Source organism: Miscanthus floridulus, chromosome 3 (assembly GCF_019320115.1).
Source record: "Miscanthus floridulus cultivar M001 chromosome 3, ASM1932011v1, whole genome shotgun sequence".
In the NCBI taxonomy this organism is placed as follows: domain Eukaryota; kingdom Viridiplantae; phylum Streptophyta; class Magnoliopsida; order Poales; family Poaceae; genus Miscanthus; species Miscanthus floridulus.
This window is the reverse complement of record NC_089582.1, coordinates 92394586-92417813: the sequence shown is the minus strand read 5'-3', so window position 1 is coordinate 92417813 and position 23228 is coordinate 92394586. Positions and strand designations below refer to the sequence as shown.

Here is a 23228-nt window from a genome sequence, read left to right as displayed (position 1 = left end):
CGTCGTGTCGAAAAAACCCAGCCCCCTCCCCACCGCCGCCCCCCTCGCCTCCTGTGGGAAATCGGAATCCATCGTCCCGATGGCGCAAGGCACCGTGCCCTCCGCAGCCGGGGCCGCCGGCGGCGGCTGCCCCTCGGTCCCCGCCGTCTCCACGACCCCTCCGGGCACGCCCCGGGCCTCAGCGGCAGCCGCGCCTCCTCCTCCTCAGCCCGCCTTCGCGACCGGATTCTACTACGCCGTGGAGCTCTACTTCGACCCGGCGCTGGAGAACCAGGTGCTCAAGGCGTGGAACGCGCTGGCGCGGCGGCAGCTCGGCAGCCGCCTCATCGACGCCGCCGCCCGCCCGCACCTCCCGCTGCTCCACCTCCCCGCCGCCGCGCTCCCGCCGCCTGGCACCGGCGCCGGCGGGGACCCGCTCCTCCGCCTCGCGCCCTCGCTCCGCGCGCTCGCGTCGCGCCTCGACCCGCTCCCGCTCGCGCTCTCCTCGCTCGCCGCGCTCCCGGCCTCCGCCTCCTCCTCCCCGCACGACAACGTCCTCTTCCTCGCGCCCACTCCGTCCGCCGCCCTGCTCGGCCTTCACGCGCAGCTCTGCGAGCTGCTGCGGAAGGACGCTAGCGTCGAGGTCCCCGACGCCTTCCGGCCCGACCACTGGCTACCGCGGTGCGCCGTCGCCGTCGACGTGCCCCGCGGCCGCATGGCCGAGGCCTTCTGCGTGCTCCGAGAGCTCAAGCTGCTCCCCGTCTCCGGGTACGGGATGGACATCGCGCTCGTTGAGGTCGGGCCCACCGTTAGGGAGGTCGTGTCCTACCCGCTTGGCGGCAGCGGCAGTGCTGGAGCCGACTGAGAGGTGAGATACTCTTCGACTGGATCTTGATCTCACTTCTCAGTTCCAAATCCTGTGATCTACTTACATTTAGTGCTCTGATTTGATAGGAGCCTCTAAACTTGATACTAAACCGATTTAACAATTGACATGGGTAGTATGCTAGTATGCAATCAACTAGGAGCTTGATGAGATTGCTTGACGACAATTGAATTAGAGTGGACTAATCAGGAGTGGAAGAATCCTAGTTAAGCAACTTGCTGCTAGTTCCTTTTATCTTATGGGTGGTAACAAAATCTACTCATAAATGCTTTACAAGAAGCATTCCTTAACTTGATACTGATTCTTTGCCAATTTAGCAATTGACATGGTAGTATGCAATCAATTAGGAGCTTGATGAGATTGCTTGACGGCGCTTGAATTAGAGTGGACTAATCAGGAGTGGAAGAATCCTTAGTTAAGCAGCCTGCTACTAGTTCCTTTTATCTTAGCGATGGTAACAAAATCTGCTCCTAAATGCTTTACAAGAAGCATTCCTTAACTCCTGCATTACATTTGTAGCTTGCAACGAAGGGAGTAACAAATGATATTTACTGACTTGCACAATTGTATATCACTTACAGTCGCCACTTTGCTCTAACAGATACACTGCTTAACTGCATTGGTTTTATGATATTATAAGGACATACAATATGTTTATAGTGCTAATTTGTCGTAAGGAAGGGAAAAAATAGATACCTTCTTCCTTCTAAATATCTCAGGTTCATAAACATTGAGTCTGTACACTGATGGTTTCAATACTGTTGGCACAGGCGCACAGCACTCCACTAGGGTAAGATATAATTCCAGGTGCATGTGTAGTGTCCCAAATATTTGAATTCTTCCAAACAAAAATGTCAATAATTCGGTCCAAGCAATCTGTTAGTAAATTGGAAAACTGCTTGATATTTAATTCCATGCGATAAAGTAAAAAAAAAATGGCAGTGAGGTAATTTGTAACGCTAGTCAAGTGGGCCGATCAAATTCAAACTCCTGCACATAGACATCTATCTTGATAAAAAAATGTGAACTCGAGACCATTGAAGTACGATCCAAGTGTGCAGTGAGCCCCCTGTTTTATACCAAGATGATCTTCTTATTGCCTGATTTTCTGCCATCTGCCTACCACCCATGGAAAGTTTACACCTAAATAGAACTTTGCTTTTTTCATTCCTGGGAAATATGAGCTGGTCACTGCTCTCTGAAACCGTGACTGACATTCTGGTAAGGGATAATTTTGTTTATGCCCTTAAGAGACACCTATTTTTCAATGCATGTGCCTATTATTTTCATGTCTCTTGTTTAAAATCTTCTGTTAGGTCCATTTTGTTTTGGTCACTACTGTTCATCTGAATTTTCAGAAAAGATTGACATATCCATGCTCTCTTCCGGCTCATGTTGCCACAGTGCCCACCTCCACCTCCCACTGTTTCCAAGGCCAATCCATGTTTTAGCTTACTATACCGTATGCCGCTGCTCACATCCATTTTCATCCCAAGGATCCAAGCAATTGTCTGGTAGTTAGTAGCAGCAGGAGTGTAATATCATCGCTGATGCAGGTTGGCTGCGACATGATATGTGGAGTTGTTGGCATCTTTGTATGCGGCAGTGGTCGCTACTAAAGTTGGGACGGTGGTAGCTGGATCAAGATTGCATTATAACATTTCTGCAGTATCTAAGATTGGTTCTGTTTATCTTGGCTCTTTTTCAAATGATGAGAATGAGAACCACTACAAATCAATCACAGTCTCACCCTGTCACCCACACACTTTGACTGGGATTTTGTGGGCACTGCTGGAGTTGGGAGAATTGTGGCCATGCCCATGGGATCTTAGCACAGGAGAGTTGGATGGTGGCATTGGTGGGTTCTGATAGTACTGATGCAATGGCTGAACACTGGAGCTGCAGTGGAGTGGAGGGAAAGGGTTATGTCGAGAATGGCATCTATGGGAGGGAAGGATTTTTTTTCTTAACATGTCAATAACAAATGGATGAAAAATAGGAAAAGTATAAGAAACAATCGCAAAATTGTAATGATGAGCATTGGGTCCTGTGAGTATATTTCTTCTCGTTGCAGTTCCATACCTTGTAGTTATATAATTTTTCAGTGATTATTGAGCTAGGAAATTGGACCCAAGCATGTTTTGTGGTAACTCTTGGCCTAGTTGACCTCTACATCAAAAGGAGTCAAAATAGTCACTGAGAAAGCGAGCATAGTCCTAATAACTAATGTGTCACTTGATTCCCTTAGGTTTATAATATAATTATGATCTCGTATATCAAGAAACAAATTTGAAGTCTTAATACCAAATTGTCAAGTAACACCCTAAATCCAAATTTCTAAGCACAAAAAATTGTAGCATTCTACCACCAAACAAAGTATATTGCCTGTCATGGCCTTTAATATTGTATCATCACATTTTTGAGGTTAGACGTTGGCAAATAACAAACTGACATTGTACATGTCATCCTTGTAGATATGATGTGGCTGTTTGCTTTGAATCAAAGTATACTAGTAATTGATATATGTAATGCAATGTCAAAGGTAGTATGATTATGCAAGCAAATTATGTATTCCCTTCCTTTCTTTTTTGCTTGTCGTCCTAGAATGTGCAGTTGAACTTTGAAAACTAAACATGGAAGGATTTGGATTTCTCAGATGGAGGCAAGGGGTGCATGGGTGAATTACGTATCACAAGATCATTTTATGTCATTTTTCCTTGTTGTAGTCTTTAAAACAACTAATGAATTTACAACACTAATGTTCCAGTGGTCAAAATGTGAGACAAGGACTTTTCTGTTGATATTCTATTTTCAGATTATGTTTAACAGTACACATTTAATGTTCTTCACCACTGCAAACGGTAAAGTTTGTGTGCTTGATCAGCCAGGGCACTTTCAAGCAATAATTCTATCATGCAGTTCTATGGAAGTGATCTTCCGAGTTAATCTAATGCTTGGCTATCTTTCAGGTCCTGTTGTATTTTGTACCATATCTAGATCATGGATGGACAATCATACTTAACAAGGACATCATAGTCGTACAATTTGCCTTCTTCCGAGGAGCTACATTTGGGAGAAGGCTGGACCATACTGTATCCTAACACATACAGTATTTTGTTTAATGATTTCTTTAATCTTTTGGTTGATAATGTATTTGATGTCCTCTCCCTCCATTGTAGACTCTTCACATAGTATCACTTGTCCTCGAGTTTACTGTAATGAATTGTCAGTTGTGTTCATGTGCCCTGAAAACCAGTTGTGCTGTCTTCATTCGTTCGCTCAACTGATTTGTTTACATGACTCATCTATGTCTTGATGCCTTCTTTTGTAGCCATTTTTGGAAATAGGCTGTAATGCAGGTGTTCGTCCTTACCTCCTTGGCAGACGACTCAATTCTGTATATAGAATTCCCAAGTCACATTTCTTGTAATTTGGTATGGTGCGCCAAGTCTGGTGGCCTGATGATCGTTTTTTTTTTTTTTTTTTGCAAACTCTCTTCCTGCAGATTTTTCATTGTGACAGTCCATAACGAATCACTCGTCCTTTTAATTTATGATGACGTTGAGTGACTCTTGCTGACAGCCAGTGTATTTTAGACTAGTGTAAGCTGGGCTGAGCATAAAACTGACTGCTTGTGTCCAGGGACTCCAGGCTCTGCAAGGGCAAAGATCACGAAAATGAGCATTGTTGGGGCTGAAGATGGAACAGCCCCCTGATAACTGGGCAAAAGGCCATTGGTGGTGGCGCATAGTGAGCGTCGATCATCGAAGAAAAGGTAAGCACCGCACAGCGATCCTCACCTTACGCCGCAGGTTCTGGCCATATTTCAGGTCATTGTCACATTCTGACTAAGCTGACTAGTTAAAGCTGGTTCCAGACTTTCAGTCTTGGTTTCGTTAAAACACAAGCGAAAGCCACCTGTTACTGGTAGCAATATTAGAGCACTTTCAATGCAGCCATAGTTTCCATGGACATTAAATATACCGTCACCTAAGCGTTTTGCTGACGTAGCAAGATAGTTATTGAAAAGAGAGAAAAATCATAGAAACCGGATCTAAGTCAGAAACCATGTTTATATGAGAACTAAGACTTAAAGAGATGTGATTGATAGAAAATAAAGAGAGAATATATATGATTGAATAAAAAATTGTTTTATAAAAACTATTCATTAGGACCATAGTTTCTATACGCACTATCTGATTACAGAAACTAGCATTGAAACTGGCCCCTTACAAGCCCAACTTAAGCGTGAGCGTTTGAACGAGGCCGACTGTACAAATCTTAACGATGTAGTACAGGAGTAATTCTAATTCGAAGCCATTTCCAAGGATTTGAACCAAAATCGCCTATCCAACAATTCGAACCCATTTCAAAGGATTTGGACCAAAATCGCCCGTCCAAACGGCCACTCGGTCACTAGCTTCGAGCCTCTCGTGGGAGAAGAATAGTTCATGGCGATGGCGACGAGGCGTCGGCACCGACGCCGTCGGCCCATCGCTTGACGACCTGCAGCAGGATCTCGTTCCACGTGTCGATGGGCCCGGGCAGGCACCAGTGCACACAGTCGTTGGGCATCCGATCCCTCGTCCCCTCCGCGAACGGGAACGCCCGGGTGTACAGGCCTGGGTGCCCGTCCGGGCGCATCGCCGCCAGCCGCGTCACCTGCAGCGCCTCCACCGCTAGGCCCGCCCCGCGCGCCCTCGCGTCCGCGCCCGCCGCCGCGGCCTCCTCCACCCCGGCGCGCAGCATCTCCAGGTCCATGTACTCCATCTCCCGCTCCCCGCGCGCGTACGGCTCAGTGCGCACGCACGCGGTCGGGCTGTCCCACTCCCCCTCAAAGTGCGCCGGCGAGAACGTCGTCACCACAGCCAGCCGGGGGCGGGCGGGCGAGGAGGACGAGGAGGACGTGGCGGCGATGCGGGTAATGACCTCGCAGAGCGCGTTGCGGACGGCGAGGCGGAACACGCCGAAGAAGCCCGTCTCCGTGCGGTTGCGCTCCGGGCAGCGGTGGCAGCCGATGACGGCGCCACGGTCGTAGAACATGGCCGAGTTCAGGTACCACTGCCCCGCCGACAGCACCACCACGTCGAATCCCGGGACCTCCGCCGCCCACCGCTCGTCGGACTGGTCGAAGTAGATCCGGTTGTGGTCCAGCCCTCCCGCCGCCGCCGCCGGCGACTTGGGCCTCTCCGTGCCGTTCACCAGGAACGGTGACCAGAACACGGACACCGTCGCGTTGTGCGACGGGAACGCCCAGCGCCGGAACTTGCGGAGCTCGTCGCCGTCCCCGTCCCCGTCGCCGCCGCCGGCGCCGCGCACCAGCTGCGCCGGGAACGCGGAGGTGAGCAGGCACACCAGGGACTCGCACTGGTTCCGCGCGAGCGAGTCGCCCACGAAGGCCACGTGGCGACCGCGCACCGCGCTCAGGAACTCGGCGGGGTCGAACGGCGGCAGCGCGCACCCGCGCGGGCGCCACCGCCAGTAGATGTACCCCGTGTCCGGCCGCCCGTGCGCCTCGCAGTTCTGGCCGGCCTTGATCGTCTCGCCGCAGCTCGACCCATTGTACCGAGGGCCTTCCGTGGTCCGCACCCACTCCCCGTCCGAGTAATCGCACCGCGCTGCCGGAGCCTCCGCCTGCTGCGTTGGTGATGGGGTGGAGGGGGCGCCGGTGGTGGTGGGAGGAGGGGGGAAAGGGGGAGGAAGAGAGAGGAGGTAGTGGAGGAGGGCGAGGGGAACGAGGGCGTAGAGCGCGAAGGCGATGGTCCGCTTGGTGAGGACGGAGGAGGAGCTGAAGTGGTGGCAAGGACAAGTACTGGAGGCACCCATGGAGATGGATCCAGCTTACCAGAGCAGCAGTGTACGAGGTTGACGGTGGTTGAAGTGGAGAAGGCTCGAGTAATAACACTGGCCCCGTTCGCGTGCGCGTGAACCTGGCTTTGACCCCGTTCGCGTGCGCGTGAACTGGTTTTGATTCCTTTTTTTTTTTTTTTTTTTTCTGAAACAGTGTTTTTCTCTCATAAATTTTTTCCAGAATTTCTCTCAACTATCTAAATTTCTCCAGAACCATACCATCCGAACGGGGCACTGTCTCCAACGGACCCATACACCCAAACCTAAAATAAATCGTAGACGATACTCTGTCAGTTTCCAACAGAGTATTTATATGTAAGACCTATTTTAAGTTATAGCAGAGGCACATCCCAAATATAAGTACACTATCTCCTACAGACTTATTTACAGAAAAGATTATCTTTTAGGTCATGTTTGCTAGAGAAGACCAAAAATATAGGTATTGAACTCTTTACCTATAGCGCTTCCCAAAAATATGAAATGAGTCTTATATTTTGGGTAATATTGTTGGAGATAGTCAGCGTATTCGACTTGGCTTGTCTCAGCTTGTTTCAGCTTATTTTCTCTCACATAACACTATTAAATTAATCAAAACCAATCGAAACAAACTAGTACACAGTAATTTTTATGTACAAGCCGAATGGCCCGAGTTTAGACCCTAAGATTTTGGGGTCTCGTACTCTCTTAGCTGAGGCTGGGAGCAAGTTGAGCATGTCTTTTGTTAGGAGCAGTAGTATATATATATTGGCGACATAAAGTCACCCTAATTAGATTCATTATAAAAAATATTTTCATATTATAATCAATTTGATTTAATAATATACTATCATGTGCAAACTAACTAATCTGTGTAAATTTACAAATTATCAATCAGGACCACTGGATGCTGATCAAATAGATAGGGTGAGGGGGCTTAAGTAAAAAAAAGAATGGCGAGTGGGGGGCTTAAGCGCAAAAAAATCCCACCTCACACTCCATTCATTGGATCAGCATCTAGTGGTCCTGATCGGTAGTTTTCAAGTTCGCACAGGTTAGTTGATTTGCACCTGATACGTTGCGTTAATAATATGGGGGGCATTCTGTAGTTAATATCCTATTAGACTTTATATTTCTAATTAGAGAAAATATGCCTAGATTTTCACTCTTGCTTCACGCATGAGTCGTGTGTGGTGGATCCAAAGCTACAAGTTCATGCTGCATTTTATTCATGTGGATTCAAAACTACAAGGTTACATGGCATTGCATTATGTTTCGTAGGAGGATACTTACCTGGTAACTCCCAGTACTGCAGGAAGTGCAGATCACCTGGAAAAGATGAATTGTTGCACAGTTAACCAGCTCACGAGAGCTTTAGCACGTCTGTTAACTGTAAAATCCCTTCCGTTTACTTCAAGTTTTACTACTACATACAGTCTACTCCAGAAAAAGAAAAAGGAAAACCAGAGAGGTGCCGGTGCCGCGAGGAGTACGATCATCAAGGACTTCCACTTGTAGCGCGAAAACTGGAGGTGCTGAAGGTCGGACACGTAGGACTGTACGAGGTCGGCGACCGATCAGGCGATCTCGGCCTCGGCCTTCCCTCGGACCTCGAGCAGCCATGTGCCGGGCGCTGGGCAGGCGAGGTGGCGTAGGCGTACCCGCACCGCTGCCTGCCTGTGATCCCTTCCCCTTCCCTCGCACCGACGCACCGTTTTGACTTTTCACCGATCCCTACAGAGGAGCGCATGTCATTTGTATTTTACTGCAACGGACACCTTGTTTAGATGCCACCAAAATTCCAAAGTTTTTTCACTCTCTCTCCATCACATCAATTTTTAGCCGCTTGCATGGAGTATTAAATGTAGGTAAAAAAAATAACTAATTACACAGTTTAGTTGAAAATCACGAGATAAATCTTTTGAACCTAGTTGATCCATGATTGGACAATATTTGTCAAATAAGATGAAAGTAATATTATTTATCAGTTTGAAATTTTTTCAGCATCTAAACGAGGCCGGAAACAGGAAATGACGACGGCACCTCGCTCGCCGCGATCCGCACCTGACGCCGCAGGTCTAGGCTCGTTTCGGGATCTCGGGAGACTGGGGGAGACAGGGAGAGCGAGTGACGGGCACGTCGCCGCGCCCCGCGTGGGTCTCCGGTAATCACGGTGCCATTGTACTACCAAGTTAAATACGGAGTACGGAGCACAGTATATTATACTATGATTCAGTAATTCCTAGTAGCAGTACTAGGTACAAGCGCAAGGGGAGCATCAAAGTAATCCAAGAAGATTTGTTACATATCTCATCACAATCTTTTGCGTATTCGGAAAAAAAAAAAAAACACTATCTCATCGACTCCTCTCACCGATGCCGTTTCAACTGGAATCGCTCTAAAGAATTTTAAGGTCTAAACATTCTTAGTTCGAACAGTCTATACTAATTTGAACCAAACTCCAAAATCCAGACTGCCTTTCAGTCTCCTGTGGCTGTGGTGAAGGTGTCTTTCATCTTTCACGGCGACGACGACGATGAGGCGTCGGCGTCGACCCCGTCGGCCCACCGCTTGACGATCTGCAGCAGGATCTCGTTCCACGCGTCGATGGGCCCGGGCAGGCACCAGTGCACGCAGTCGTTGGGCACCCGCTCCCTCGCGCCGCCGGCGAACGGGAACGGGTGCATGTACGCGCCCGGGTGCCCGTCCGCGCGCAGCCCGGCCATCCGCGTCACCTGCAGCGCCTCCACCGTCAGCCCGGCCCCGCGCGCCTGCGCGTCCGCCGCCGCCGCCGCCACCTCCTCGGCCCCGGCGCGGAGCATCTCGCCGTTCATGTACTCCATCGCCCGCTCCCCCGGCGCGTACGGCTCCGTGCGCGCGCACGCGGTGGGGCTGTCCCAGTCCCCCTCGAAGTGCGCGGGCGAGAAGGTGGTCAGCACGGCCAGCTTCGGCGCCCCGCGGCCGCCCTGCCGCCGCTGCGCCCTGGCGCCGCGGAGGACGACCTCGCGGAGCGCGCCGCGGACGGCGAGGCGGAACGCGCCGAAGAAGCCCGTCTCCGTGCGGTTGGGCTCCGGGCAGTGGTGGCACCCGACCACCGCGCCGCGGTCGTAGAAGAGCGCCGAGTGCAGGAACCAGTGCCCCGCCGAGAGCACCACCACGTCGATGCCGGGGACCTCCGCCGCCCACCGCTCGTTGGGCTGGTCTAGGTACAGCCGGTTGTGGTCCAGCCCTTTCCCTACCGCTGCTCCCTTGGCCTTCTCCGTGCCGTTCACCAGGAACGGCGACCAGAACACGGACAACGTGGCGTTGTGCGACGGGAACGCCCAGCGCCGGAACTTGCGGAGCTCGTCGCCGTCGCCGTCGCCGTCCCCACCGCCGGCGCCGCGCACCAGCTGGGCCGGGAACGCGGAGCTGAGAAGGCAGACGAGGGACTCGCACTGGTTCCGCGCCAGCGAGTCGCCCACGAAGGCGACGTGGCGGCCGCGGACGAGGCGCAGGAACTCGGCGGGGTCGAACGGTGGGAGCGCGCACCCGCGCGGCCGCCACCGCCACCGGAGGTACCCCGTGTCGGGCCGCCCGTGCGCCTCGCAGTTCTGGGCGGCCTTGATCGTCTCGCCGCAGCTCGTGCCGTTGTACAGCGGGCCCGCCTCGCTCCGCTCCCACGCCCCATCCGAGTAGTCGCACCTTGGCGCCGTGATCTTTCTTGCTGCTCCACCGGCGGCGCCCGCAGCGGCAGCGATTTTGGGCCCCTGCGGCGGTGACGGCGAGGAGGTGGTCGGGGCTGGAGAGGGAGGGAAGGAGAGGAGGTAGTGGAGGAGGGCGAGCGGGACCAGGGCGTATAGCGCGAACGTGATGATCCGCCTGGAGAGGAGGGATCGCTGGAAGGGGGAGCTGGAATGGTGGCGAGGAGTGGAGGCGCCCATGGAAGGCACGGGATCGAGGACCGATCCAGCTGATGCCGCTGTTCCAGACAGTCAAGGGCTCAAGGCTGTGGGGATGCGGATGCGGATGCGGTGCGGGTTAAATGAGGTAGTTGAAGTTTCAACGGACAGGTTGCCAAAGAAAAAGCTCCGACGGACACGATCTAGGACCCCCGTTCCTTGCAGCAATTTTGAAGGAATTTAGATAATTGAAGAAATTTATGGAAGAAAAATACTATTTTGAATAAAAAAGAAGCAGATTAAGTTGAATTTAAGGGCACACGAACAGAGCCATATGTATGGGCATTGGCCGAAGCTGGGTAACATTATTTGTCTCCATTTGCTCGGCTCATTTTTTTTTCTTAAAAGGAAATTCATTGTTTGCAAATTATCAAGATATATCAGTTTGAGAATGCATTCCACCCTAGGAGAAAACTCAAAAAAGCAGATAATTAAACCTTTATTGAGGTTGAATCACCTGAATTTTTTTGTATTATTAATTTTATACTTGACAGGATTTTTGGCGGACGAAAGGGATATATGATCTTGAATCTTTGAGAAGTAGAAGTGCTGTGGAGAAACCAATGGCTTGAAAAAAGTTTATTTATTCAGATAGTAAACGCATAAGATGGTTTCAGACTAAGGAAGTGTTTGGTTTAGCTATTGGCTTCAGCTTTCGCTCTCAAAAGCCCAAAAGCTAACCAAAGGGCACCTGCTGGTCCAATAGCTTTTGGAAAAACCAACTTTCACGTAGTTCAATTTTCACAGTGGGGGAGAGGCTGCTTTCACCGGCCGGGGGTTACTTTCAATGAAATTACCCGCACTACCATCAGTTATGAAGAAAACGTTTCATTCTTTTCCCTTCTCTTCCCTTCCGCGCGACTCCGAGCCCGTCCGTCCGCAAGTGGCGACGCCTAGGCGGAGATAGGGTTTGGCGGCGGCGCATCTCGCCAGCCGTGCCCCGGCCTCCTCCAGCACTGCCCGGTCCTCTCTAGCATCGTCCCAGTCCTCTCCGCTATCGAGAATCGCCGGCCCCACCCCGTCCCGACCTCTCTAGTCCAGCGCGGACCCCTGTCGCCGGGTGCACGCCGGCCCTGCCCAGCTCCTCGCCGGCCCCGCCCCGTCCCTCCTCTCTACTGCGGCGCGGGATTGGTCATCTTCGCTCTGGTTCGGCCCTGCCCAGCTCGCGAGTGAACCGCGCCCAACTGCAGCACCTACGGTCGACGCCCCTTTCAACGGCCTCAGTGTAACACCTCTGGTGTTACGAGCTTGCTTAACACCGCGATTTAGGCCTAAGTAAAATTTTCAAAACGAGTTTCTCGGATTTGTGCTTTAAAACGTACTTGATGCGATGAGTGAATCCCGTGACTCAGTTTTGTGGACTTGAATAAATGCCCAAGTTAAATTACTTAGTGCGTAGAGATATTTAGGAATGTCGAACAACGATTCTAATAAATGGTTTGTTCTATTAGATTAAGCATGAAAAGTAACTTTTATAAATAAAATAAAATCCATTAATAAATAGAACGATATATATACTCACGGGTTTAATTTGATAAGCACGAACTGACGAGAGAGAGCGCAGCAGCTTCGTTTATTTTTTCTAGCGTACATCATACTCGTTGCATGGCAATTATTCACCGTCTTGTCCATGCCACTGTTGTTCTGCGCCCAGTGCCTTGTGCGAGCGTCCTCGCTGCTGCTGTCTTTTGCCTTAAGAAAGATGGCCGGCCTGCTGCTCGCATCGTCCCATCGATCTACATTGCTGCCGACGTACGCCGCGTTGTCGAGTCAATTGCTTGCTCTTTCTTTTTCCCTGTCTGCTTCTATGTCGTGCCGTAGCGCGTGGAGCATGTGTCATCCCTGCTGCTGTCGTGTACTGCTTCGCTTGAAATTCCCTCAGGAGTGCACGTGGCCCTGTCCCTGCCCTCGCCATGTCCTTTCACGTTTCGTGTGCGTGTAGGCGTGCAGCTGAAGGCCACGATGCGCCATCCTTCCTTGTTCCCCCATGTCGCGCTTATGAATTGGTGGCGAGCTCGCATAAGGTCCTTGTTTTTCCTATTGCACGGTCTACCTCCGTAGGTCTCTGTCTCTGCCTGTCCTACCGAGCCGAGCTACCGTGTGTGCACCAACGCCACAGCTCTGCTCTCCCTCCCTAGCTCACCCTCCCTCTATTTGCCTCGTGCCGATGCCGCCGTCCACGCGTGCCCTCGGCCCTGCGTCGGACTTGCTGCTCCACGGCGCTGCCCTCCCAGGCACCTCATCCGCACCTATAGGCATGCCCAAGCTCATGTGTCCCGCGTCACCTTGACGCTGCCCCTCCCATGCGTCCGAGCTGGGCTACCACGCCCGCACCCAGTTGAGCCATAGCGCCTCACCGGTCCGTCCGCGCCGAGCTCGACCATCGCCTCTGCCTCTACACCTAGCCGCCAGTGCCGGTTGCTGCCCCACGGTCCCGCGTTGTATCCATGCTCCTGCTTGCCTTCCCCGCTACGCTGTCCCACCGTCGTAGCGTCCCGCACCGACGCCCTCGCCACCGTCAAGGCGCATGTCGAGCGCGCTCGAGCCGCTGCGCTCCACTGTGCTGCTCTCCCTCCATGCTCCATGGCCGACCGCAGCGCTGCCCCTCCTCTTCCACCTCGATGTCTCCGCCTTGCCAGCGCCGCGCCGCTCGTCCACCGTCACTGCGCCTTCCGCAGTTCACCGCCCGGCTCTCCTTTGCGAGCACCCGCGTGTTCCACGCCGGCGCCCCCTCTTCTTCCTCACCACCTCCAACGTCGTCGAGCCAGCACCTCCACCAGCGCCGCCATTGTCGCCTCCCCTACTACGGCCGGCGTGCCCGCCTCCATGGCTCGCGTGGTCAGCCTGAGGCCACGTGGGTCCCCATGCGGCTCGCCGCTGGGTGGTCCGTCGCCTCTATGCCTTCCCCGCTTGCCTTTCCCGCCCCTATCACGCTATTTTGCCATCGGCAGATTGCTCCTCGTCTGTCCTCTGCTATTGAAGATGAAGTGAAGGGTATGAATCCAAGCAGAAATATTATACAGGGTTGTCATTGTGAAATACGTGACTCATGTAAATAGTGTATTCTAGACTGCGGATCGGTTTAGTACAACTATGGGGTCTTTTCTGCATAAGTGGCGCGCACCTCTAGGCCTTGGCCGCGTGGGCCGCAGTCGGCCTTGCGCCGCTGGGCCACGCGCGCCACGTTGCTGGACTACCGTCGTGCCTGGGCCATTCGCCGCGTTGGGCCGCTGCCTGCACCGCTTGGGCCACCCTGGTGCCGCGCTGTGCGCTGGGCCATGCGCCCCTGTGGGCCACGTCACGTTGCTAGGCCAGTTAGTGGCCGCTGGCCCTTTCCATTCCGAAATGCTTTTCAAAAATAGGTTTCTAGTTTAACTTGTAAAATCAATATAAAATGGTATAGGAATCCAAAAATTGTAAAACCAATTTTGTTAGTCTACTAAAATAATGATCTACTTGTTAGTATATTTTGTTCACATAGTGTGATAATATTCTTGAAAGCTATATAATTAATTTAAGGTACTTAATATTGTAAAAATATAAACTTGTAGGAATTATTATGATAAATTAGTAATATTGTCGAATCTAAAAATTTGTATAGTAGGCTCGTAGCAATATTAGGTACTCACTGTAATTTTTGTAGCTCTAGAATAATTAGTTTGCTAAATAGATAATGATGCCCTATTCCGAATAAAGATTAAATGGATAAAATGGGATAAAGAAACAACTTGGGTTGGTATAACGAAAACAATTGTTGGGAAGTAACGTCTTATTCGACAACATGGATACGTAGACCAGCGTTAGAGCTATCTCGTTAGCTTATGAGACATGATTGGATTTCTAAGTGTTTCGGCTGTCGTTGGTTATTTATATCTATGCATTTGCATCAATGCATATCATATAGGTATGATGATGAATCAACGGATCAATTGAAGGGTGATTGAGAATCCAAAGACGGTGTAATGGTATTCTCTCTAGGAGATGATGCAATGGGCTTTCTATTCAGTTGATGGTGGATGATCTGAAAATGCAGATACTAACTTTTTATTATATCTTACCCAGGCAAGCCCCGGAGCATAACCCCTACTTTTCTGCAGTTTAAATTATATTTGGGCATTAAGTTTTAAGGAGTTGAATGAAACCCACCTGCATATATATATATATATATATATATATATATATATATATATATATATATATATAAACTATGAGTCTTACTAGTATGACAGGATCGTGTAGATTGCTATGCTATAAGACTCCGGTAGAAGCCGAGTGATGGTTGTCACTCGTGAGAGATAGGAAATATATTATTGGATTATTATCACTTGAAATATATAAAAATGGTAGAAAGGAAATTGGTGACCGGACAGGGATATGGTTTGGGTATTGGTGGGTGCAAGAGGTTGTGTCGCCATGGACGTGGGGCATAGCTTGGTTACACTGCTTTCCCTGTTTATGTCGGTTAAGGACCGGCCGTTGCATAAGATGCTAGGCAAATCACAGACTTATTATCCTAAGCACATACTTGGGTATGGGCGCTTGGAAGACTTGTTCCTCTCTTGTCGTGGATCTAGCTCTTTCCAAACTGACTATCTTGGTGGTTTTTCTTTTGGGTAGGAGGTCCTTGCACCGCACTAAGTCCGAGACTCAGGGGCGGGGGCTTGGAGTCCCAGTTTGGACGGGGACCTGGACACCCAGGATAGAAGGGTGATGGGTTGGTCCTGCTTGTGCCTTGAGTACAAGCGGGGCGTGTGTTTTGGGGGTACCCAGCTGGAGGCATTGATTCGTGAATCGCCGGCATTCCGGTGTGACTTGTCTTAACTCTAGCACTAGTAAGAACTGAAAGATGAAAGATGGCAAAAGGAAATCTGATTGCTTACCACTTGCTTGAAAGTAGCATAGGTGCTTACATAGAATGGTTAGTTAATGAACCAATGTGGCTGTTAATAAAAATTGAATATAAGGACGCATAATTAGTAATGCTTACTGCAGATGCAATAAACCCACAAGCCAGATAGTCTTGCATATCCTTGGAGTCTTTTTTTCCTCCTATCGGGTAAGTCTTGCTGAGTATAATTGAGTACTTAGGGTTTTTATTCCCCCTGTTGTAGGTGACAGGTGGAGGCTAGAGCTGACCTTTGTGTGTGGATACCTCCTGGTGGGCTCAGCGATGATTCCTTTACGCTGCGATCGTAGTGTTATTGATAACTCTCACCAGATGCTTTTATAAATGAAAGTTTTATAATCTATTGTCGTAGTTTATATATCAATACTTCATCATGTCATGATTAGATATTCATTTCCGCTGTAATTTTGATCACATGTTTATATTCCGCTGTTCAATTAAATTATTTATAACCCTGATAATATGATTACATTCCACTGCTATAATAATAAATATTATACTCTGATGTTGTATTAAAAGTGATGTAAGAAATGGTTAAGAATGATGTAAGCTTTATTCTCTCATTTGTGATCCTGATGGAAAAATGTGGATTTTTGGGTTCTCCCCTGGGGTGTGCCCGACGGAACTGAGTAATTTAGTGTTCTCCTCTGAGTGCTTAGTGTCTAATGAAAGATGAGCGCTCCTAGGAGGCATTAGATTAGGTGATTCTGCCACACTCAGCTTCATCGATCTATGCCTCCAGTGACCGGATCTACAACGTAGGTACTTCAATCTTCGATAAATGGTTCGATGCATGATATTTATTCAGTATAGTGTGCTGTGTGTATGTTAAAAATGATGGCATGGTATTATGGTAATTTAGAAAGTATGAAAAAATTGCTTTGTTTGATTCAAGAATGGGTGACAAGGCAAATTAGAGTTATTTCTTTTCGAAGCATTTGATTGGTATCTGCAAAGGGGAGATAGAGGCTAGGAATAGGCCCCTGGGACTTTTCACTACTATTGGTTGGGAAAATCTTGTATCTAAGTTTGAAGAAAGAACCGATGACAAGTGAACAAAGATACAATTGAAGAACAAATTAGACAACATAAAAAAGGAATATCGATGGTTCATGGAGTTCAAGAATTCTGCCACCGTACTTGGATGGGACGTGGCAAAGGGAACTGTTGATTGCCCTCAGAAATGGTGGACTGAACACCTTGCTGTAAGAACTGAACTCTCACTATTGATATTTTTCATACTTTGATATGGTGTGTCTTGCTAAAATTTTTCATTCAATTTCAGAGATGCGATAACCGTGAGAAAGGACTAAAATGCAACCATGTGAGGTTCAAAAAACAAGGACCAAAGTACCTTGATGATCTTGATCTATTTTTTGGCAAGGTACATGTGACTGGGGCCACTTCATTCTATCCTAGAGATATATCCTCTGATGAGGCAAGTGATGAGGACGTGACCGAGGTACCAAAACCTCCGAATAATGATAATGTCAAGCTAGCCGCTTTGAAGTAACCAGGAAAAAAGAAACACAAAAGCTCTTGTATTGGAGACAAAGAAGAGAAGAGTCCATTTTTCGCAGGTACAAAAACACATGTTTAAAGATAGAAAGTGCAGCAGACAAGATCTCCTCAAGTGTATCTGCATCATCAGCTCCTCCAACTAATTTAGTTCCCACTATTGGAGAGGCTATGAAGATGGTCGAAAAGTGTGGGGTGGAAGAAGGAACTGCTCTAATGCACACTGCCGCCATGCTGATCATGAAGCCTAAATTTAGAGAGGTCTTCAGTCATATCAAAACAAATAAAGGAAGGCTGGACGTGATTGAGAGGGAGCATGCTGAAAAGGAGATGATAAGGCGGTAGTGAACTAATTTTTATTTCTATTGCTATCGTGTGAACCAATTTTAATTTCTATTGTTGTCGTGTGAACCAATTTTCATTTCTATTGTGAAAACTATTAGTTATATGACTGTAACAAATAATTTGCTTGTGCTGAGACTATTTGCTTGTAACATCCTCGGTATTCTACCCTAAACCAACTACTAAATCATATCACGAGCATCGTGTTTGTGTAATAATGCATGTGATAGAAGGTGTTGATAAATTCTTGTAGCCTAAAATAATCAATAAAAATGTTAAATCAATGTTGATGCAATAGCTCATGTATATCAAGTAGGGTCTAAAACCAATTTTTATTAAGCAAAAATGCTATAGAACATATATGCGATACCTTAATAAAGTCTGAAGTACACACTTTGTAGAAGATAGTGCAACTTTTGTTTTAACATGATAATAACGCTAGCTAATGTTTCTAATAGCATGGAAATCGAATTTGAAACAAACATCAGCCAAGACTTAGTCAAATTCCTAAGTCTGAAAAACAGAATGACAAGGCTATGTTTGAGGATTTATTCTAAGAAAATTAGTTAGAAAATGGTGTCATGTGTAATCTCTTTTCGATAGCCTAATGTGTTCTCCGTGATGTAGCAAAGGTGGTTTAGTCTCAACTCGCATGGATTAGTTGCTACACACGCTATAAATATCGTGCACGTCACATGTCTTGGACTGGTTGTCCCTGTGTGCGCGGTCACCTCGTGTGGGAATTCAGCGTCGCCATGCTTGGGTGCACCACGTCCACGTGCACTACCACGCATTGGCCGACCTAGGCCGTCTTGGCCTAGCCGTGGCTCGATTGTGCCTTGGCCGCTCTAGCCGTAGCACCTGCTATCGGCCGGTCGCAGGCCACGGTGCCCTGCTGCCGCCCTGCACGCTGCTCTCCTGCCTAGCTCTGTGCTGCTGCTACTGCGCTGCCTCTGCCTCGCACTACTGAGCTGTTGTGATCCTTCCCCCATCGCATTGTGAATGTGGGCTTGCCTCTCCTTCCCTGTTGCCATGCATGATGCTCCGCCATTAATGGAGCTGCAGCAGCACTCACGCCATGCTACCCCACCGCCTGCACGTGAACATTTTGGCTTTGGTACCTATCGGGTTTATAAACCTAGGGTCCCTCGAGGACCGGCTTCCACGCCCTGGCGTGGCCCAAAAAAACAACATATATCTCATGAGACGGCCCAAAAAACTAAAACACAGCAGGCCAGAAGGGCAGTCCGGTAGTTGACCGGAAGGTCTACCCGTAAGAACAGGCGCCCGCTCATCAGCTTCTTCGGCCCACCTCTCCGACCGGAGCACTCGCTTCAGGCACCAGCCGTCTCCAAGCAGTCTCTCCAATCGGAAGGCTTGGCCCAAAACGATGCTTCCTACTCCGACCCCACGACTTCGACCCCACGACTGGGGCTCGCAGGAAGCCTACTCACCGCTCTTCTCCGACCGGCGCACTAAGGGCCGACTGGAGCCATCCGACTAGGGGCTCCCTGTTCGGAAGGAACCAGAAGACGTGCGGAGAAAGGCAAGGCATGGCTCACATGTCAAAACCACTGTACCAGAGACCATACCCTGCATGAAACAGTGCTCTGTAGCCACCCTAACACAAAGTATTGTAGGGGCCGCTAGAAACTCTCATACGGTAAGCCCCCCCCACGTGTCTCTGAACACCGATCATAGTATGGGCTCCAGGATCTGCCATACCAAGTGAACATAGCGCGGCTCCTCACATGCCACTAGGCATCCAGAAGTATTTGTAGGTACCGGCGTCCATCCTTCCTAAAGAAGATATCTCAACCCCCCATGCACATCTGACATCCTACAGCGACATCCATAGTATTGGGAGGCTTCAACCATTATCCAGTTTTCATCACCGTAGGCAGCAAGGCTTAGAAATATCTGTACCCTCTCCCTCTCACCTATAAAGAGCCATCCCCTTCATCTATAAAAGGGGATGTGCTCCCTCCAACCAAGGGAGATCGACTTCTTCAAGCTCAGACTTACTAGATAGACATCAACACTCCCAACCGTAGGACCACCCAGTTCCGACCGCAACCCTTCTGGTCGGAGTCAACCGAACCTCTTGTACACCCCTTCTTCCTCCTTCTCGTTTGTACCCCCACAACAGACTTTGAGCACCTAGGCTTAGGAATAAAGTCACTGACCGACCCCGACTGGACGTAGAGCATGTTGCCTGAACCAGTATAAATCCTATGTCATTGAGTGCTAGGCCACCTCCGATCATAACATACATCAAAACTATAAATATTTACTAGTTGGTCACTTTCTGCACCGATAGTTGGCATCGTCTGTGGGGAAGACGCTGCACGTTCAACACTCTTTTGGTCATCGGATGGCCCATTTTTTTGCCACCCCCGCCGTGGTGGGCTCAAACGATACGATTCATTTTGGCTCGCTGAAGTTCCCCGCACTCTCGCCCGCTAGGATGCCGGTTTCACCCGTCTTCGAGCTAGCCCAGGCCTTCCGCTTCAGGAGCCTAGACTTCATCGCTGACAGGCTTGGCGTGCTCCACCTCCATGAGGAGGCTCATGATCCGGCACCCATCGGAGGGACGTCCTCCATTGACTCCGGGACGCACGACTTCAATGGCGCGGCATCTGTGCTTCTTTCCGAGCAAACTCTTTGCTCAAACCCCATTCCGCCATACGGCCGTTTCCCCTATGGCCTCCTGTCTTCCACGGACGCATACGCCCGGGGACTCCAAAAGGTGCTAGCATCGCATCCTCTCACGTCTGAGTTCATGGGGATGGCGAGCTATGCTCCCACCTGTTTCCTCGACATCATGGATGATGACGTCAGGAGCGATGGCTCCAGCATCGGCGACGTGGCACCTAGCCACCGTCGGTCCCAGGAATACGCTGTGGCGGATGCCCTAGAATGGCCACCAGGGGTAATAGAGTCCTTCTAGACCCACGCCCTGCCAGGCCCTCTCACGGAGACCCCCGAGCTCACATGTGAGCACGGGGAGGATCTACGACGATAGTGGTCGCATCAGCCACCAACTGCACCAACACGCTCGGCGCACCACACTGCGCCCCGTGCGCATAGACCGACGAGCGGCGCTCGGGGTCATGCTCGTCAGCCCTAGCGCAACGCTCCGGTTCGGGGGACCAACCCCCCACAGTTCGCTCGGGCCAGTCAGAACATTGCCGCCATGGCAATGCTCCTGCGTGACTTGCCCGAGCCGAACGACCCTCGTGGATGGGCTATCCACTAGAACTGCTAAGCACTGTTGGAGACCACCGCCGTTCAACAGGTGGAGTACTCCATATTGTGACGTCGCCTCACGACCTCACTCCCCATCCGGGAACAGGGACACAGCACATGGGGCACTACACCCTGTCATCGTCTCAACCATCGATTGCGGCACAAGAAGCCACAACCGCTCCTTGTCTTGACTTGATGACCACCCCGTGTCGACCGCCTATCTACGCGTGGCTCAAGCTGAACCAAGACACGCGCAGCTTCAACCGGAGCCCTAGCCCTGACAGTCTAGAACCACGAACCTTTGTCCAACACCCCCAGCAAGCGCCTTTTCTGCCACGCTTCAACGAGGGCCACGACAAAGGTAAGGCCAGGCGCTAGGATCAAGACGAGGGCCCCTCCACACAGAGGGGAAAAAGAATAGAAATGATCACCGCCAACTGGCTAACTTTGCGTTGGTCGCCGTGGCCAATCACACGAGCACGCAGCCCTAGCAAGACCCTCTGGGCCACTTCCACGATCTCATGGAGAGCTCGTGCACCAACCACAACTATCCCATCAACCATCTCTACAAGGACTACTAGCTCCTCAGGCGCCTACTGAGGTAGGCCGATAGGCTAAGGGAAGAAAAAGGCAAGGAGGCAGCGACTGAAGAAGGGGCACAGCGGACAAGGATCCAGATGACTGGAGCATGAAGGGATCCGACCGGAAGCCTTCCAACTGAAGAACAACGATGACGACACTCTCTTCGACGACCTTGGAATAGCTATGTCTCTTCTTCTCTTCCAAAGTTTTAGTCTTACCTTTACTTAGCGAACACTCCTATAAGAGCACCCCGACCCGAACACTTTTTGGCTCGGGGTGCTCGGGGGCTCTACTACCCCTTTGTTTTTGTTTTTACCTTAAGTACTCTTCTGGTTTTGTACGAAGAAACTTCTTCGTACCTGAACAAAAGGATAGTTCGTTCCTTTGTTTTACCTTACGTAACTTTGCTTTAGAACATTCTAACTGATCGCACCCCACCTTTTCCTACGGTTATGACCAGCCAAGCCCCTTTGAGAGCACGTCGCTATTCATAGGACTTGGCCAGCTCCTTAGCGTTCTGGCTGAAGCTCACCTTGGATGTCTCTAGGTCTTGCTCCAGCGCCTTCACCTTTTCACCTAGCTCTGGAGGAAGGGCAACAAACTTAGAAACAGGCTGAGGGAAAAATCAACACCATGAGAAAATAAAAGGGTACGCACCGGTGCGAGAGGCCTCAAGGGTGGAGAAATCCTCTGCCCACCGAGCCACCTGCTCGCGTAACCGGGTACTCGCGTCTTCCATCCCCATCACCTAGCTCCGGAGCATGAGCATTTCCTGATCCGCCTCTGACCGAGCCATCTGCTCCGCCTCTAGGGCCTTCTGTGCCCTCTCTAGGGTGGCCCGCTCCGGCTCAAGGGCCGCCAAGGCCTCTTGAAGTGCCACCTCAGGATTAGCCAGGGACGTTCGTAGCCCTGCCTTGATCTCCTCATGGTGGGCCTTCGTCATCTCGAGCCCTTGCTCGGCAGTAGTCGCCCGCTCCGCCACACGCTGCCCCTTCGCCTACGCCATGGCCGCCTCGGCCATCCGGATTTGGGACTCACGGCAAGCGGACTCCGCCTAGTGCTCTAGCTCGGCCATCCGAGCGTGTTCCGCCTGGAGGAAGTGCGACTTGCGAGATGACACCTTTCTTATCTCCTATAAAAAACAGGCATTATAAAAACAATCAACAAAAGATTAAAAGGGCAAGGGGAAGTACCAAAAACTTACCTCCATGGCAAGCTGCAGGTCGACCTCAACTAGCTGACGGGCAAACTAAGCCTACTTCTAGGCGCTCTCCAGCTTCGTGGACAGCTCGGTGAGCTCGAACACCATGGCATGCCCTTGTCCGCCAAAAATTTCCCAGAGCTAGCACTCCTGGGAATCCCAGAGGATGAACCTCGCCTTCGACGGATCCTCAAGGAAGGGCCACTCCAGGTCACCCTCCGATGAACTACCAGAGGGCCCAGCCTCCGACCGGACCACCACCAGCTCCCGTGGCGACACCACTGGTTCCGCCACGGTATCCACCTCATCGTCAGATGGGTTTTCCACCACCATGTTCGCATGAGATGCCGCTGGGCGTCCTAGCTCCGCCCGGCCATGCTTCCCTCTAGCGGCTTCGGCTCTAACGGCAAGGATAGGTCATGCAGCCCTCCACCCGGCCAGATAGGGAGTTCGCTCTAAATCATCTCCTCCACCGCGACCGCCAAAGAAGGGGCCGTGGGAGTCACCTCTGCCGTTGGCACCAGGATTGCCGCCAACACCACCGCCGCCGCCGCTGCCTTATCAGCAGCCCCCCAGGGGGCAACGCCCCTAGGAGGGAAGGCCTTGCTGCCACCACACGCTACAGTGTGGGCCTCCAAACCTCCTACATGGGGGTCGGGGCAATGCTCAACCTCGACATCCCCCAGCCGCTAACAAAAATCGTGGGTAAGCCACACTCCACAAAGACTCGACTAGCAAGAATCGAAGAAGCAAGGAAACATACCGGGTGGCGAGCGGCACAGCGTGGAAGGCAGGCTC

General features: G+C 50.6%; 3 protein-coding genes and 1 pseudogene across 3 annotated transcripts; 2 read left to right on the top strand and 2 right to left on the bottom strand.

Annotated features, from left to right (window-relative positions):
* LOC136546129 (uncharacterized) lies at positions 1–4184 on the top strand. The gene is made up of 2 exons (XM_066538106.1): positions 1–847; positions 3835–4184. Exon 1 carries the CDS (start codon positions 80–82, stop codon positions 842–844), a length of 765 nt encoding a protein of 254 aa, XP_066394203.1. The 5' UTR covers positions 1–79; the 3' UTR covers positions 845–847; positions 3835–4184.
* Positions 4185–4989: 805 nt separating this feature from the next.
* On the bottom strand, positions 4990–6804 carry LOC136546128 (xyloglucan O-acetyltransferase 1-like). The gene has a single exon (XM_066538105.1). The coding sequence runs from the start codon at positions 6689–6691 to the stop codon at positions 5315–5317; it is 1377 nt and encodes a 458-aa protein (XP_066394202.1). The 5' UTR covers positions 6692–6804; the 3' UTR covers positions 4990–5314.
* Positions 6805–8963: 2159 nt separating this feature from the next.
* On the bottom strand, positions 8964–10776 carry LOC136546127 (xyloglucan O-acetyltransferase 2-like). The gene has a single exon (XM_066538104.1). It carries the CDS (start codon positions 10612–10614, stop codon positions 9211–9213), a length of 1404 nt encoding a protein of 467 aa, XP_066394201.1. The 5' UTR covers positions 10615–10776; the 3' UTR covers positions 8964–9210.
* A 5658-nt stretch (positions 10777–16434) lies between these two features.
* Positions 16435–17401, top strand: LOC136544048 (uncharacterized; annotated as a pseudogene).
* The last annotated feature ends 5827 nt before the right edge of the window (positions 17402–23228 follow it).